Genomic DNA, 16,299 nt, shown 5'->3' with positions numbered 1-16,299 from the left:
ATGGAGAATTGGTTTTGAACGCGGTTACTAGAGACATTCAAGTTGCAGCATGGGTTTCTATGACATCAAGCAGCAAGAATATGTGTGTGAAAGTATCAGAATTGTGTACACTTTTTGTGGAAGCCAAAATCGCTTGTCTTTAACATCTTTATTGCAATTATTAGTTTCGACAGAATCGTGCTGTCAATTTCAGACTGCTACTACACTTATTGTGTGTAATGTTCACGTAAATGTGTCGTCGACATTTTGAGAACAAAGTGTAAGTACATTAAGAAACTCCACATGGTTCGTCGTTTAGTTTATTAATGTATTTAAACTTGGTTCTCAAAATGTCGACGACACCTGTATGTGAGAATGTACGAAGAGTTTAATGCCGATCTGAAGATGGCGGCACGATTTTGTCGCAACTATTAGTTGGAATAAAGACTTTAAAATCAAGCAACCTTGATCTTCACAATATCAGAATTCACATCTAAATTGTCTAAAACGTTAGCATTAAGTATAGATACGAAGGAATGCGTGGTGTCACTTGTGGACAACCGTGCAGCACAGACAAAGGGTTGGTTTTATGCAGAGCAGTAGGTGAGTACAGAAGCCTTTCCGGAAAATAACTGCAAGGCTCTCACATCCTACACCAGTGTCAAGCTTCGCAGGGAGACCGCGGTGTTTTCAACAGATTCGGTAACCATTATACTTAAACTGAGCAACTACAGTGGAATCTGGTTTATCAGCTCTCCTACAAGCATGAATGTAATTTCATGTGTAATATCTACTTTAGAAACAAAACCATACACTAAAGCATGTCGGATAAGAAAGATGTAAGTTAGCCAGATAGATGACGGTGAAGTCTAAATCACAGCGAAGAATTAGGCGACGTATGAAAACATCAAGGGGTGCGAAATGTACGAAACACCGCTTCATACTAGACTCCCTCTAAAAGTTGAACCAAAATTCAAATTAAAGCCTAATTTGAAACAAGTAACGTGATACACTTTCTAAATTCATAAACATAAAAAATTTGGTAATTACAGCCATAAAATAACCATGAGTCAGTCATTGGCTCATGGAGTATTGACAAGAAGGTATCAATTGCGGGAATTCATTGATATATTGACAAAGAGAGGGGTGCCAAAAAGAACTGTCTACGACGAACTGGTTTCGGACAGGACAAAGCCCGGTTTGAGCAAGTGTGCAGGAGTACTCAACAAATCCTTGACAGGTCTCAAAGGAAATGTATAAAATATCTAACTGAAGCGGCCAAAGAATACTGAAAAGGGAAAATAGCTAGTCACTTACATAAAATGTTTAAGTACTAAACAAGTCTATAACAGCACCATCAAGGATAATTCTAGCAGAATATGACCAATTTACGTAATATCACTACGGGATCGGAACTGTGCTTTTATAGTATCCTCAACTGTGATCAACCCAATGTCTCCCAAATATATTAAACCACGATTTTAGAACGAGTTTATCCTTACCGAGAATGAAGGAAATTAAACGACACGAAAGGAAGTTGAATATGAACTTAAAACACAAGCTACAGGCAGTCACGTGGTTCGATTAACTCGTCTGTCTGTAGTATCATGTATTGCAAGCCGCAACGCGTATCGTATCGTACACTGAGGTGACAAAGTATTGGGACAGCGACATCCACATATACAGATGGCGATAGTATCGTGTACACAAGGTTTAAAAGGGCAGTGCATTGGCGGAGCTGTCATTACCAGACTTTAAAAGCCGAATAACAGTTGAAGGTACACGCACGGGACATTCCATTTCGTAAATTGTCAAGGAATTCAATATTCCAACATCCACAGTGTCCAGAGAGCGCCGAGAATACCGTATCTGCGGCATTACGTCTCATGACGGCAACGCAGTGGCCGACGGCCTTCACTTAACGACTGAGAGCAGTGCCGTTGGCGTAGAGTTGTCAGGGCTAACAGGCGAGCAATATTGCGTGGAACAGCCGCAGAAATCAATGTAAGTCTTACAACGAACGTATCCGTTAGGACAGCGCACCGAAGTTTGGCGTTAATGGACTGTGGCAGCAGACGACGGACATGAGGCTTTTGCTAGCAGAACGACGTCGCCTACAGCGCCTCTCCTGTGCTCGTAACTACATCGGTTGTACCCGAGACTCCCGGTTAATCGTGGTCTGGTCGGATGAAACCCGATTTCAGTTGCTAAGACCTGGTGGTAGGGTTAGAGTGTGGTGAAGACCTCCCAAAGCCATGGGCTCAAGTTGTGAACAAGGCACTGTGCAAGATGGTTGTGCCTCCATAACGGTGTAAGCTGTGTTTACATGGAATGAAGTGGGCTCTCTGGTCCAACTGAAGAGATCATTGAGTGTGAATTGTTACATTCAGCAACTTGGAAATCATCTGAAGCCTTTCATGAACTTCATGTTCCCAAACAAGAATGTAATTTCTATGCATGACAAGGCACCATGTCTCTAGGCCACAAATCTTCGCAGTTGATTTGAAGAACATTCTAGAGAATTCGAGTGAATACTTTGGGCACCCAGATTTCAGGACATGAATCTCATTGAACACTTATCGGACAAAATCGAGAGGTACAGACAGGTACTGAGGTGGCTTGCACCAATATTTCTGCAGGGGACTTTGAGCGACTTGTTGACACCACCATGCCACGTCGAGTTGCTGCACCGTATCGGGTAAAAGGAAACCGGATCAGCGGGTATCCTATGACTTTCGCCACCTCAGTCTATACTGTATGTGTCACTGTAAATGGCACCTTAGACGGCACAGAAGCAACCCACCACGGTGAAGCACGTACTACAGTTCCTGTTTTATAAGTCGGCCCAGTCTAAGTTCGCAGCTCGAGATCTAGCGGCTAGCGTTGCTGCCTCTGGATCACAGCGTCCAGGCTCGATTCACGGCAGGGTTAGAGATTTTCTCTTCTGGGGGACTGGGTGTTTGTGTTGTACTCATCATTTCATCATCATCATCATCATCATCATCATCATTATCATCCGTGACAGTGACTAGATTGAAGTATGTAAAAAAATGGGCTGTGTAAAAATTAGGACTTTGTACGGGCGTTTATGACCGTGCAGTTGACCTCACCACATACCAAACATCATTATCATCTGCCCATACTATGAGGTCCGATATCTGTAATGAGACGCGGCATCCCAGCCACACGACATCTGGACGTGGTTTCATTTTGGTTTCCCCAAGACACACCGTAGCACACCTTGAACACTAACAAGTTGTGCAGTTTCCGAAATGCTCTCTCCGAGCATCCGGACCATCACAATCTGCCCTCGCTCGAACTCAGATAGATCGCATGACTTCCTCCTTCTACATATGAACAGCACGCTGTCTGATACTAGATGAACCGTACGCCTGTCTGACTGGCAGTCGCTCCTCGCCAGGTGACGCTGCTATCGCCTGGACAGGTTTTTTTATACACACATCAAAAAAAGTTTTGTATTACCTCGACTCCGAGAGTTCCTGAAGCTGTACAGAAAACTGGGATACAGAACAACATCATTTCCGCCATTTTTATTGCTCATGGAAACCACACATTGCATGTTGTCCCACCATAAAGCGAGACGTTCAGAGGCGTTGGTCCACTTGCATTGATGCATACCTGTATTCGTCATGGAATACTATCTATAAGTTCATCAAGGCACTGTTGGTCCAGATTGTCCCACTCCCCAACGACGATTCGGCATAGATCCATCAGACTGGTTTCTGGGTCACGTCGTCTATAAATAGCCCTTTTCAATCCATCCCAGGCATGTACGATAGGTTTCATGTGTGGACAACATGTTGGCCACTCTAGTCGAGCGATGTCGTTGTCCTGAAAGAAGACATTCACAGGATGTACACGATGGGGGCGCGAATTGTCGTCTATGAAGACGAGTGCCTTGCCAATATGCTGCCGACATGGTTGCGATATCGGTCGGAGGATGCCATTCACATATCGTACAGCCGTTACGGCGCTTTCCATGACCACCATCGGCATACGTCGGCCCCACATATAGCCACCCCAAAACAGCAGGGAACCTCCACCTTGCAACTTTCGCTAGACAGTGTGTCTAAGGCGTTCAGCCTGACCGGGTTGCCTCCAAATACGTCTCCAACAACTGTCAAGTTGAAGACATATGCGACACTCATGGGTGAAGAGAACGTTATGCCAGTCCTGAGCTGTCCATTCGGCATGTCGTTGGGCCCATCTGTACCGCGATGCATGTTGTTGTGGTTGCAAAAATGGATCACGCCATGGACGTCGAGAGTGAAGTTGTGCAACATGCAGCCTATTGCGCACAGTTTGAGTCGTAACACGACGTCCTGTACCTACACGAAAAGCATTATTCAAGAAGGTGGCGTTGCTGTCAGGGTTGCTCCGAGACATAATCCGTAGGTGGCGCTCGGACGCTGCAATAGTAGTCCTTCGGCGGCCTGAGCGAGGGTTTGTCATCGACAGTTCATGCTTCGCAATATCTGATCCTACATTATGGAATGGACGTAACTGGGGCTGAGGCGCTTAGAGCCTGTCTGACGCCACGGTCGGTGCTTTTAGTTTCGCCGCCAATCGCAAGTGCGACCCAACGAATCTCCGCACCGCCGTCAATCAGATGTAGTTCTGCATCGTGATACGTGGCGACCACAGGCAGCAAGGGGTTCATGTCGGGTTGGTGTATGACAGTTCTACTACGGGATGCTCGAGTGCTGCTGACTCGACCGTTTCTTATTTCCAACTATTAGGGGCGGTGAATAAACCTCTGCATGGACATCACATCTGAGATTTCTAGGAACTGCGAGCAGCTATCCTTTCAGTGGGTACGACACACTACAAAAAAGTGTTTCGACGAGGGACTTCTAAAGTTAAAGTCGCCAAGTCAGGAAAGTACAGTAGATGTGGGAGTACTTGGAACCCTATTTTAGCGACGGCAGCTGTTGTTTTCTCACTCATAAGGAGGCGAGCTATGTCATGTTGCAAGAGCAGTTTTCGTCTCGTTGCACACTCGCCGCACATTGCCACCAATGTCCTGCTAATATCCACAGTGTTTACTTCCCCTTTCCATAGAAACTGTATTTTACAGCCCCGTCCTTGATATTTACACTCCGTGAAAGAAGATGGAAATTTCGCCGGTACTGTGAGTGGATTGCACTTCTAGTAATTATCCCGAAACATACGGTTAGACCACAACAGGACGTACTTGCAACTGTATTTGTGCAAGTATTATTATTTTCTAAAAGAGTTGCTCACGGTTAATAACTTGACATTATACTGGGTTATACCACTACTTATTTACATATATTTTCAACTTTGTTTATGTGGCTACCTATCATAATAGTCTTAATTCAGAAGAATTTCAGTTCTTCATTAAGACAATTAAAATATTAAAGAATATCAGGAGTCGTTATTAAGTCCTGTGGATACGCTGCCGTGTCTGTATGTGTTACTGATATGCATAAGAGTATATCCCAAAATAGAAGGTACCTACTCTCAAGTTCACATGAAAGGTCGGAGGTGATGGAGTCACTGCTGGTGATGACATTTCCTGAGTAGTTATCTAACATACTTACCTGATACGCAATGGCCGGCTCTCTACCATAACCAACGTAGCTAAAAGGAAGCAGAAGTACACTTCTAGAAGATTTCTGACGACTGCGTCGTACTCCAATACCCATCACACAAATTTGTTTTTTCATTCATTCTACCAGAAGAGACATCTATAACAGGTACAAAGGAATGCCACACTTATATATCTTTGGATTCATAACCTAGGTGGCGAAGTGCACACTCAATGAAGAATTAGAAGGCTTCGCAACATAGAGCACATCTGAACTTACACAGAAAAGTTCTGGATGAATTATAAAACTTCTTCTATGACTGTGTTAACTTTACCTTGATCTCAAACTCATTATCCAGCAAAGGAGTTACAGTTTTCGACCCAATAGTTTATTCGTTACACTTTACAGAAGATGGAAACATTTATGGAGATTTTTAGATGCTTATTTAATGACAAAAAATTTTTACAAAGAGATTCACAGAACACTTCCATCAGTAAAGTCAGATCCAGTTAATTGTAAATATCTTGGCTGAATTCTCGTGACGTTTCACAGATGCAATAATGTCAACCATCAGAGTCAAAAAAGCCACCGACCCCCAGAGGGTGGCCCTGGTGGCCCTGGTGGGCCTGTAGGCTGAGGTTCACCAGTTGGTTCAGGACCTCCAGTAGGGGTGCCTGGTGGTCCAGTTGGTCCAGGACCTCCAGTAGGGGTGCCTGGTGGTCCAGTTGGTTCAGGACCTCCAGTAGGGGTGCCTGGTGGTCCAGTTGGTTGAGGACCCCCAGTAGGTGTGCCTGGTGGTCCAGTTGGTTCAGGACCTCCAGTAGGGGTGCCTGGTGGTCCAGTTGGTTCAGGACCTCCAGTAGGGGTGCCTGGTGGTCCAGTTGGTTGAGGACCCCCAGTAGGTGGTCCAGTTGGTTCAGGACCTCCAGTTGGTGGTCCAGGAGGACCAGTTGGTTGTGGCCCTTCAGTTGGTCCAGGAGGGCCAGGTGGAGTCTCCTGGCTGCGGCATGCTGCCACCTGCAGTGCAATAGTGTGCCATGTAGTACATCTTGCATTCTCTTTTGGATGAGTTGATAGTAACAATACGAATGCAGCACTATTCAACAGCATTGCAGTTGTTAGTATGTACTAGCAACATGACCCACATAGGTTTTCTCGCTATTTTGTATACAGAGAAATGTAATCTTACTCAGGAACTGTTGAATGTCTCATGGACTTCTAGGGAGCCTAGACTTATACCGGGTATGACGAATATCGTAGAGGACTGTCATGTGCGCGAAGCAGAGAAGTAACTAGTATGAAAGCTTCGCTAGTCCCAACAAACTGCATCAGTTGCAATCATTTTACAGACGAGGTGAGTAACGAGAAAGCGCAAAAATATCCAGTTATTTCTTCTTGCGGGATTTGACAGCTGGGCATAAATGCTTGCTAAAACAGCTATCAACAACAATCCGATATACTTATCGCAAAATGTTACTTCGCTATCTTTATTCTATGTATTATTCGTCGAGGGCACGTACACGAACAGAGGAAGAAGGAAAGAAGATTAAAGATTAACAACTTGTTGATAGCGGGATCATTAGAGACGAGGAACAACCTAACATTTTCATGAAATTCCTCCGTATTTTATCAAAGGAAAGAGAGCGACATATGCTTTAACTGGTTCAGGGGTAAAACCTAAAACAAAGGCTGGATGATCAGCGAGGAATTTGAACGCCATTCTCTCGAACTGGTACCCCAATATCTCAACCTCTGCGATCGCTCGCACTGTGAACTGACAACCTACAGTTGGTTAGATGGAGCTCCACTTTCTTATCGAAAAAATAAAGCGTAGACTTGCTTCACGTGCTGATATATGAATCACTACAGTGTCCACAAATGCGTATCATAACAAAGTTTTCTCTTTTATACGCGAGAACAGAATGCTATGAACACAGAAATCAGTACCAATAAATACTCATCCCTACGTCTACAGCTGTTTGTAGATAGGATGTTGATGTGAATGTGCTAGTAATGGCATATGAAGCACAAATTTTTATTTGAATTTTATTAATATTCAGCCCGCAGTACTCACCAAAAGACACAGAAGGAGAGCTGCCACTGTCGCCCTCATGGTGATGGAAGTGCTGAGGTGAGCGTGGGCCACAGAGCTTTTAAAAGGCTCGCCAACGCCTGATGTGGAGTATTCGTGATTCCGTGACTCGCCAACAAAGGAACCGAATAGAGACCGCAACCCAAGTCAGACAATGGACGATCTGGTTGTATCACAAGGCTACAGAGCACAGCTGCGACGAACTGAATAGCATAGTGTCGCTTATTTTCCCACAGATAACTGCAAAAACGTGGTTGTCAAAAGTGTCAAAAAATCCTACTTTCGGAAAGGAAAATCCAACAATGATGAGGTCGTTGTTACGTTTATGTTACGAATTGGGAGGAAGTCACATTTTGCTTATTTGGAGACCAATTGAAGAGTCAACCTGGAAAAACTTTGTATAATCGTTTTCCAGGCAGTGGTGGCCTTACCTAACACTGCACAGCAACCTATTGTTAATGCGTAATTCAATACTCATACAGTCATAAATACTTCATTTCACGCAAAGGTGGATTGTCTGGCCCATGTGTTACAGCAGAGGAGAGTATTTTAGTTGGAACTCTATTCAGACTTTGGTCTCTAGCCAGCCCTGTAATTTGAAGGATTTTATGTTCTTTTATTCGGTTTTGAAATGAGAGCAGTCACTTATGTGTACTGTTTTCTTTTCTGAAACTATAACAAATACTCTGGCTAAGAAAGGTTTTTTTCCAAATGTGGAAAAAAGTCGCAAGGTACAACAATATACCTAGGAAGAAATATTACATTCAGATTTCAATGTGGTGCAGTGGACGACATACTGTTGTAAATTCTGTGTTTAATAATCTACGTCTTACATTGGTATTCTGCAACACATCATTTATAAGTAACTGAAATCAAGTTAAGAAGGAATAATATGTAGAACCAGGTACAAGTTGAAAACATTTGGTAATAGAAGCTATAGGCAAATAAAATAAATTTCCATTTTCGAGACATGGATAATTGTTGGTACGTTAAAGAACCTCAGTGAATTTCCAAATATCACGCGTTTCATGATTGCAGACCATCTTCCATTTCTATAAACAAGATGGTGGCCGACCGAGGAAGTCTGATTTATCCATCTAGACATTCTGTAACTAGTTTTCAAAATATACAACATTTTCCTCACCATAAAAGTCTTTAACTGAAGAATTAACAATAACCTTCAAACAGTTTTACCATATGATATAACACTTACATCTGTAGAACCCGTCATATTTACAAGAGCTACACACAACACAACCTGATGTTTACCTACAACAAACCAGTAGAAAAGATGGAAACGCATTCGTTAATAGTTTCTTTAGTCAGACATTAGATTAAAACATCGAGAAACGGAACGTCAGGCATACTTAGGTACGCTATACACTAGATCCAACACTCTAACTTTCATTTTTGTAAATTTAATTACTCCCATATTCCTTGAGGCGCACTTTTAATATTCATTACAAATGTATTTTGTGGAGTTATTTCCCGAAATTCTGATTCCTGGCGACGTTGTACAATGATATGCCCACTGGAGAGCATTTCTATGGAGTATGGTTCAACTCGTTGTCCTCTCCGGCAGTTTTTGTTTTTCTGCATTTAACCTGATTCAATTATCGTCAATTTTGGTTTCCACACACTACATGGTTCACAGTAGTGGCCTCTCTAGTCTATGATAAAGAACCACACAAATGGTCATGTCTGAGAGGCATTCTTGTCGAACCATCCAGTAGCTGGTATCATTAAGTTTTGACTACGGTGTAATTGTCGCTGTAGTAATAATTAGTATTAAGAGAACAACTAAAAGCCTATATTTTTTTAAATTGAATTCCATTGAGGGCTATTTTGGATACGGCTTTACCTTTTAATCTGAATGTAGTTAGTACTACTGCTGGATGTGGAGATAACTGAATTCTGTTTCGTAGCAGATATATTTATCGGTATTATTTCTTCGTTTGTAAAATTTTGGAACAATGACTCTATATGTTGTTAAATAATGAAACAATATAAATGTCATAAAGCAGAGGCTATATGCTGTAACGTTAATTTGAGTTCTGGATTATTTTTGACACAGAACATGTATTTATTACATGTGTTGACTGTACATGACCTAACCGTACTTACATGGCAAGTTCCTTTAGACAACCATTCCAGCGGATAATTACAACTCATAGTGTATTTTGTAGCTGATTGTTGAGAAATTTATGTTAGGGAAACTTTTCTTATCTCCCTATTATAGTTCCTACAAATCGAAAACGATATGATTTTTATCGACTCATTCAACACCAACTGTCATATGCAGTATACATCTGCAATTAATTTGGATCCTCCATATCTCCTTCGTACTGCAATATTGGTACATGTAAAGCTTTTATGCTTCGTGGCGGGATCGTGCCAAATTTGAGATTTTATGGATCAGACTTTTATTTACTTAAAGTTTCGTAGAGTTTACTCCAACCTTTATTCTTGTGAAATTAGGAATTTGGGAATACCGTACTCGCTTCATGAAGTGGGGGTCGTCCCTATTTGGTTAATAGAAGAATGCCAGCAGCAGTGTGTAGTATAGTGGAAATGAAATATCTTTTTCGAAGCAACGGGAAGCGAAAAGTGGGCGGTAAGAACTTCAACTATGGCGAAAGCTAATCGTCAAAGTTAAGGTATTCATATCGGATGCAGATTAATTTGCTACATCTGTACTGAAAATCCACTACATAGAACCCAAAAAATTAAGATATAAAAATTAATCTGCTGATGTGAAATACGGATTTATGATGTTGAACGGAGGACATTCGTAATTTGTAGAAAATTAGTCGATGTGATTAATGGGTATAGAAGGTGCAGAATGAATTCAGTTGCTTCTCCAGAATTTTACTATGAGGAAAAATATATATTGAAAATACGACGATCTTTTATGTAGCTGCAGCATGTGTTTTAATGAGAACTGGAATTTTTACAGATGGTACACATATATTATTAGCGTTACATAGAGATATGAAGGAGCGGAGGGTGTCATTTGTGAACAATCTATCATCATAGATGAAGAATGAGTTCCATACATGGCAGGAGGTGACTGCGGAAGCCTTCCGGAAAATGTCTGCAAAGCTTTCGAATGCTATACAGATGCTAAGCTTGGAGAGAGACCATTTTGCATTAAACGGATGTAAGAAACTGTTTTTATCAGGGGTTTTCAAACTGTGCGACACTTCCAAGGGGCGTAGCAAAGTTATTAATACACACGCTATATTTCTACAATTCTCTCTCCAAATTTATATAGTTCTGAGAATTTCGTGAAACAATTGTGATTAGAATTCTGAATTGCTTAACAGCTGTTATTAGAGAAGGTCAGACTCGTTCATCTTTGGGAATTAGTTGAGTAGTCGTCGTTCGTTTGTACATATTGTCCATTTTACTCGTTCACCTATCCTTTGCTATCTAGTTTTTCATGGTATATAAATTTGCAGGAAACAACAATAATGAGTAACTTACATGAGGATTTCTACGGAGTAATGAAGCAACTCCAGGCACTCAATAAAGGGAAGTCTTCTAGACCAGACTGTATACCAATTAGGTTCGTTTCAGAGTATGATGGTTCAGTGGCTCCATACTTAACAATCATGTACAACCGCTCGCTCGATGAGTATCTGTAGGCAAAATCTGGAAAATTCTCAGGTCACACCAATATTCAAGAAAGTTAATACGTATTATTGACTAAATTACTGGTGCATATCTTTAACGTCGATATGCAGCAGTAGTTTGGAACTTATATACTATTTGAACATTATAAATTACCTCGAAGAGAACGGCTTATTGACACATAATCAACACATATTCAGAAAACTTCGTTCTTGTGAAGTGTTGAGTGCTATCGACAGGGATTTCAAAATTTTTCCGTATTTCTTAATTTCCAGGAGGCTTTTGACACCGCACGACACAAGCAGCTTGTAATCAAATTGCATGCTTATGGAACATCGTCTCATTTGTGCCACTGGATTCCTGTTTTACTTTCAGAGAGGTTAAAGTTCGTAGTAATTAAGGGTAAGCCATCGAGTAAACCAGAAGTGATTTCTCTCATTCCCAGAGGACCTCTGCTGTTCCTTATCTATATGAACGACATAATCAGAACAGCCGTCTTTGCTTATTTCACATGATGCTATCGTTTATCGTCTAGTAAAGGCAATTGCAAAAAGATTTAGATAGAATATGTGTTTGGCACGAATGTTAGCAATTGACCGTAAATAATGAAATGTGTGAGGTCATACACGTTTGTTCTAAATGGAATCTATTGAACTTCGGTTACACTATAAATCAGTCAAATCTAAAGGCCGTACATTCAGTTAAAGACCTAGGAATTACAATTACGACTTCAATTAGAAAGAACACATAGAAGACGTTATGGGAAAGGTGATCCAAAAACTGTGTTTTATTAGCAGATCACTTAGAAGATGCAACAGATCTACTAAAGAGATTGCCTACACTACACTTGCCCGTCCTGTTTTGGAGTACTGCTGCGCGATGTGGGATCCTTATCAGATGGTATTAACGGAATATATCGAGAAAGTTCAAAGGAGAGCAGCACGTTTTCTACTATCGAGAAATAGGGGAGAGAGTGCAACGGACATATACAGGACTTGGGGTAGACATCATTAAAACATAGGCGTTTCTTGTTGCGTCGGGATCTTCTCACGAAATTTCAATCTCCAACTTTCTCCTCCGAACGTGAAAATATTTTTGCTGACTCCGACCTACATAGGGAGGAACGATCATCACAATGAAATAGGTGAAATCAGAGCTCGCACGAGAAGATGTAGGTGTCGGTATTTACGTTCCCTTTTCGGAAATGAAATAATAGCGAGTTAGTGTGAAGATGGTTCGATGTACCCTCTCCCAGGCACTTAAGTGTGATTTGCAGAGCAGCCTTGTAGAGGAAGATGTAGATGAAAAATACCGGGTGACGATATGCAAAATAATTACTTCTACATGATAAATTCGTTGATTATCTAATGTAGACAGGTTGTTTACTTCGATGTCGTTAGCGGAATGTGTTCTCAGAGTAGCTGGATGACGTGTGAGGCCAGTGACCGCAAACCAAGCAGGGAAAGGCGAGGACAAGCTGAACGGAGTCACGGGTTACGAAACCCGTTTAACACTCAACGCGGGCAACCCGGACCACCATTCACTTTTGAGAGAAGCTCGTAGTTGTAAAAAGTACGATGTTCGTTTACTGAAACTTATGTATATTTATGTGGGCATAACTAGCACGAAATAACTGGTAGTAAACAATCATCTGTCAAACCGTCATTAACAGTTTACTAGAAGTACAAATTAACTACGCCTTGAAATGTCATACTAGTTGGGATTCGAATTTTTTCTTGGAAATTTAACGACTTCCGACACAGCAGCTCATAAACTACAGACTAAAATTGGAAGGTTTGTTTCAGCAACAGCGTCAACGACACAAATATAGCGGGATATCGTCGAAAGTTATCAAGTGAAAAGAAACATAAATTTTTCTTCAAAACTTTGACGACGTAGCAAACGATACCGAAAAATATAGCCAGGTTTTGATCAGTCAGAAGCTGAAAGGCATTGCAAGGATGACCGACGTCAGAAGTTATAGTTAGAGAAATCAAGAATGAGCGTGCGAGGTAGCATTAACTCTGTTGCTCTGTTTTTTTGACAGGATTCCATGTAGAATTTGAAAAAGAAAATTACTGTCTGTATCTGTAAGGTTACATGCCAATTTAATTGCAACTGCTTCCATAATAACTTTATCCCAATAGCTGGAAATGCATGCCAGAATCCCCGTGTTGTTTCATTCCAATGTTCCAATGTTCTGTAATGGAAATGTGCTCGACTGCTGGAATCGAGTGGCCCTTATTCTCAATACATCGGTCTTCCACAGTACTGATAGTCTCACCAATATGTGACATACCTCAACTGCAAGGAAAACATTAGACACACACGTTGGCGACCAATGATCATCCTACAAGGAACCTAAAAGTATCCAGATCTTAGATGCATCTCTGTTACATTCTCCCATGAGTGTTACACAGCTGCCCTTCTCTGTATCCGTTCAGTATCCTCTGTTAGTCCTATCTGGTACGTGTCTCACACACTTGAGCAATATTCTTGTACCGATCTCACGAGTGATTTGTAAACCGTCTGCTTTGTAGATTGATTGATTTCCCCAGTATTCTTCCAATAAAACGAAGTGTACCACCTGCTTTACCCACGACTGAACCTATGTGAACATTCCATTTGATATCCCTACAAAGTGTTAGAGCCTGGTATTCGTATGAGTTGGCCGATTCCAACAGTGACTCGTAGTATGTATCACAGAATCATACAAATTTTCATATCGGCTACTCTTGTGAAATCATCCAGTACCTAGTATTAAAAACGTTTTGACCGTGATGTAATTGTTGCTGTAGTAACACGTAGGAGTAAGACAACAACTCAAAGCCTGTATTTATTCTGTTCGTCTCCATTCACGACTATTTTACATATAATATCACCTTTTCATCCACATGCAGTTAGTTTTGCTGCTAGATGTGAAAATTAACGAATTGTATTTTTTAGCAGTTACATTTATGCTGCGGAAACTGACCTTCATTCTCTTCTCACATATTATTTTGTCCTTTGCAAAGCTTCCAAACAACTAGTCCATAAACTCTTAAATGATAAATCAGCATTATTGATAATAAGTAGAGGTCACACGATGTAGCATTGAGTTCCCGATCACTGTTGCCACAGAACCTATTATTATCATTTACGTTGTCTGTACATGCATTATCCCTTTATAGAACTATTCCAGTAATTAATTTTCGCTCAGTCTGAATTTGGTAGCTGACTACACTAAACGTTCCTTAGCCTCACATTTTCCTTCTTACAACTGGAAATTTGTATTGTTTTTCGCTTCTGATTTGAGACCTATTGCTCTGTGATATACGTATTACACATCTGCAAAAACAATGGGTCTGAACTCCACTCCTATGCTTCAATACTGGTACATGTAAATCTAAGTGAACCTCTTAGTAGAGTTTATCCCAACTGTTTACTCCGATGACTTAAGTATATGAGAACATGATAGCATCCTCATGTGGTCGTCCTTTCTGGTGAATAGGAGAATGCTACTCAGGAGTAGATGGTAGATTGCAAATGAAATACCTTTTTCGAAAGAAGGGGAGAAAAAGTTGGGCGAAGCACCTTTCAACAGTGGTGAAAGCAATTGGTCAGAGTTGATGTATCCCTCTTTGTTTCAGGCTTGTTTGCGATGCGTACATGAAAAATTCACCACTTGAAATTTAATTACACGAAACCCTGAAAATTAAGGCATAAAAATTATCTTCAAACATGAAATAAGGGTATACGACGCGGAGATTAGAACATGCGTAATTCGTACAAAATGGGCTCTTCAATCAGTTTCGTTAAGGGGAATGAAAGGTGCCGCATAATCAAATTGCATCATAGGAAATTCACTATGAGTACATTGACACTACTGATGGTGGAAATGGACAATTTGTTTTGAACGCGGTTACTAGAGACATTCAAGTTGCAGCATGGGTTTCTATGACATCAAGCAGCAAGAATACATGTGTGAAAGTATCTGAATTGTGTACACCTTTTTTGTGAAAGCCAAAATCGCTTGTCTTTAACATCTTTATTGCAATTATTAGTTTCGACATAATCGTGCTGTCAATTTCAGACTGCTACTACACTTATTGTGTGTATGTTCACGTAGATGTGTCGTCGACATTTTGAGAACAAAGTGTAAGTACATTAAGAAACTCCACATGGTTCGTCGTTTAGTTTATTAATGTATTTAAACTTGGTTCTCAAAATGTCGACGACACCTGTATGTGAGAATGTACGAAGAGTTTAATGCCAGTCTGAAGATGGCGGCACGATTCAGTCGAAACTATTAGTTGGAATAAAGACTTTAAAATCAAGTGGGCTTGGTGTTCACAATATCGGAATTCACATCTAATTTTCCTGAAACGTTAGCATTAAATATAGACACGAAGGAATGCGGGGTGTCACTTGTGAACAATCGTGCAGCACAGACAATGGATTGGTTTTTCCTTTCCGGAAAATAACTGCAAGGCTCTCACATCCTACACCAGTGTCAAGCTTCGCTGGGAGACCGCGGTGCTTTCAACACATTCGGTAACCATTATACTTAAACTGAGCAATTACAGTGGAATCTGGTTTATCAGCTCTCCTACATTTATGAATAAAATTTCATGTGTAATATCTACTTTAGAAACAAAATCATACGCTAAAGCATGTCGGATAAGAAATATGTAAGTTAGCCAGGTAGATGACGGTGAAGTCTAAATCACAGCGAAGAATTAGGCGACGTATGAAGACAGCAAGGGGTGTGAAATGTACGAAACACCGCTTCATAGCGGACTCCCTCTACAAGTTAAATCCGTTTGAGCAAGTGTGTAGAAGTACTCAAGAAATCCTTGAGAGGTCTCAAAGGAAATATGTAAAAGATGTAACTGAAGAGGCCAAAGAATACTGAAAAAGGAAAATAGCTAGTCACTTATATATAATGTTTAAGTACTACACAAGTCTATAACAGCTCATCAAGGATAATTCGAGCAGAATACGACTAATCTACGTAATATCACTATGGGATCGGAACTGTGC

At 41.0% G+C, this 16,299-nt stretch overlaps 1 protein-coding gene across 1 annotated transcript; it reads right to left on the bottom strand.

Moving 5' to 3' along the window:
• Window positions 1-5,918: 5,918 nt before the first annotated feature.
• LOC126237345 (proline-rich protein 2-like) lies at window positions 5,919-7,745 on the bottom strand. Its single transcript, XM_049947411.1, has 3 exons — window positions 7,627-7,745; window positions 6,329-6,569; window positions 5,919-6,289 (listed from the first exon to the last, which is right to left on the bottom strand). Exons 1-3 carry the CDS (start codon window positions 7,663-7,665, stop codon window positions 6,129-6,131), a joined length of 441 nt encoding a protein of 146 aa, XP_049803368.1. The 5' UTR covers window positions 7,666-7,745; the 3' UTR covers window positions 5,919-6,128.
• Between the last annotated feature and the right edge of the window lie 8,554 nt (window positions 7,746-16,299).

This window comes from Schistocerca nitens, chromosome 2 (genome assembly GCF_023898315.1).
Source record: "Schistocerca nitens isolate TAMUIC-IGC-003100 chromosome 2, iqSchNite1.1, whole genome shotgun sequence".
In the NCBI taxonomy this organism is placed as follows: Eukaryota; Metazoa; Arthropoda; class Insecta; order Orthoptera; family Acrididae; genus Schistocerca; species Schistocerca nitens.
This window is presented reverse-complemented; position numbering and strand designations above follow the sequence as displayed.

Excerpts from the sequence above, each read along its gene's own strand:
- LOC126237345 (XM_049947411.1), bottom strand. The coding sequence starts at position 7,665 with ATGAGGGCGACAGTGGCAGCTCTCCTTCTGTGTCTTTTG. Across the intron at positions 6,570-7,626 it reads CTCTCCTTCTGTGTCTTTTG|GTGGCAGCATGCCGCAGCCA; the intron begins GTGAGTACTGCG and ends ATTGCACTGCAG. Across the intron at positions 6,290-6,328 it reads ACCAGGCACACCTACTGGGG|GTCCTGAACCAACTGGACCA; the intron begins GTCCTCAACCAA and ends CCCCTACTGGAG.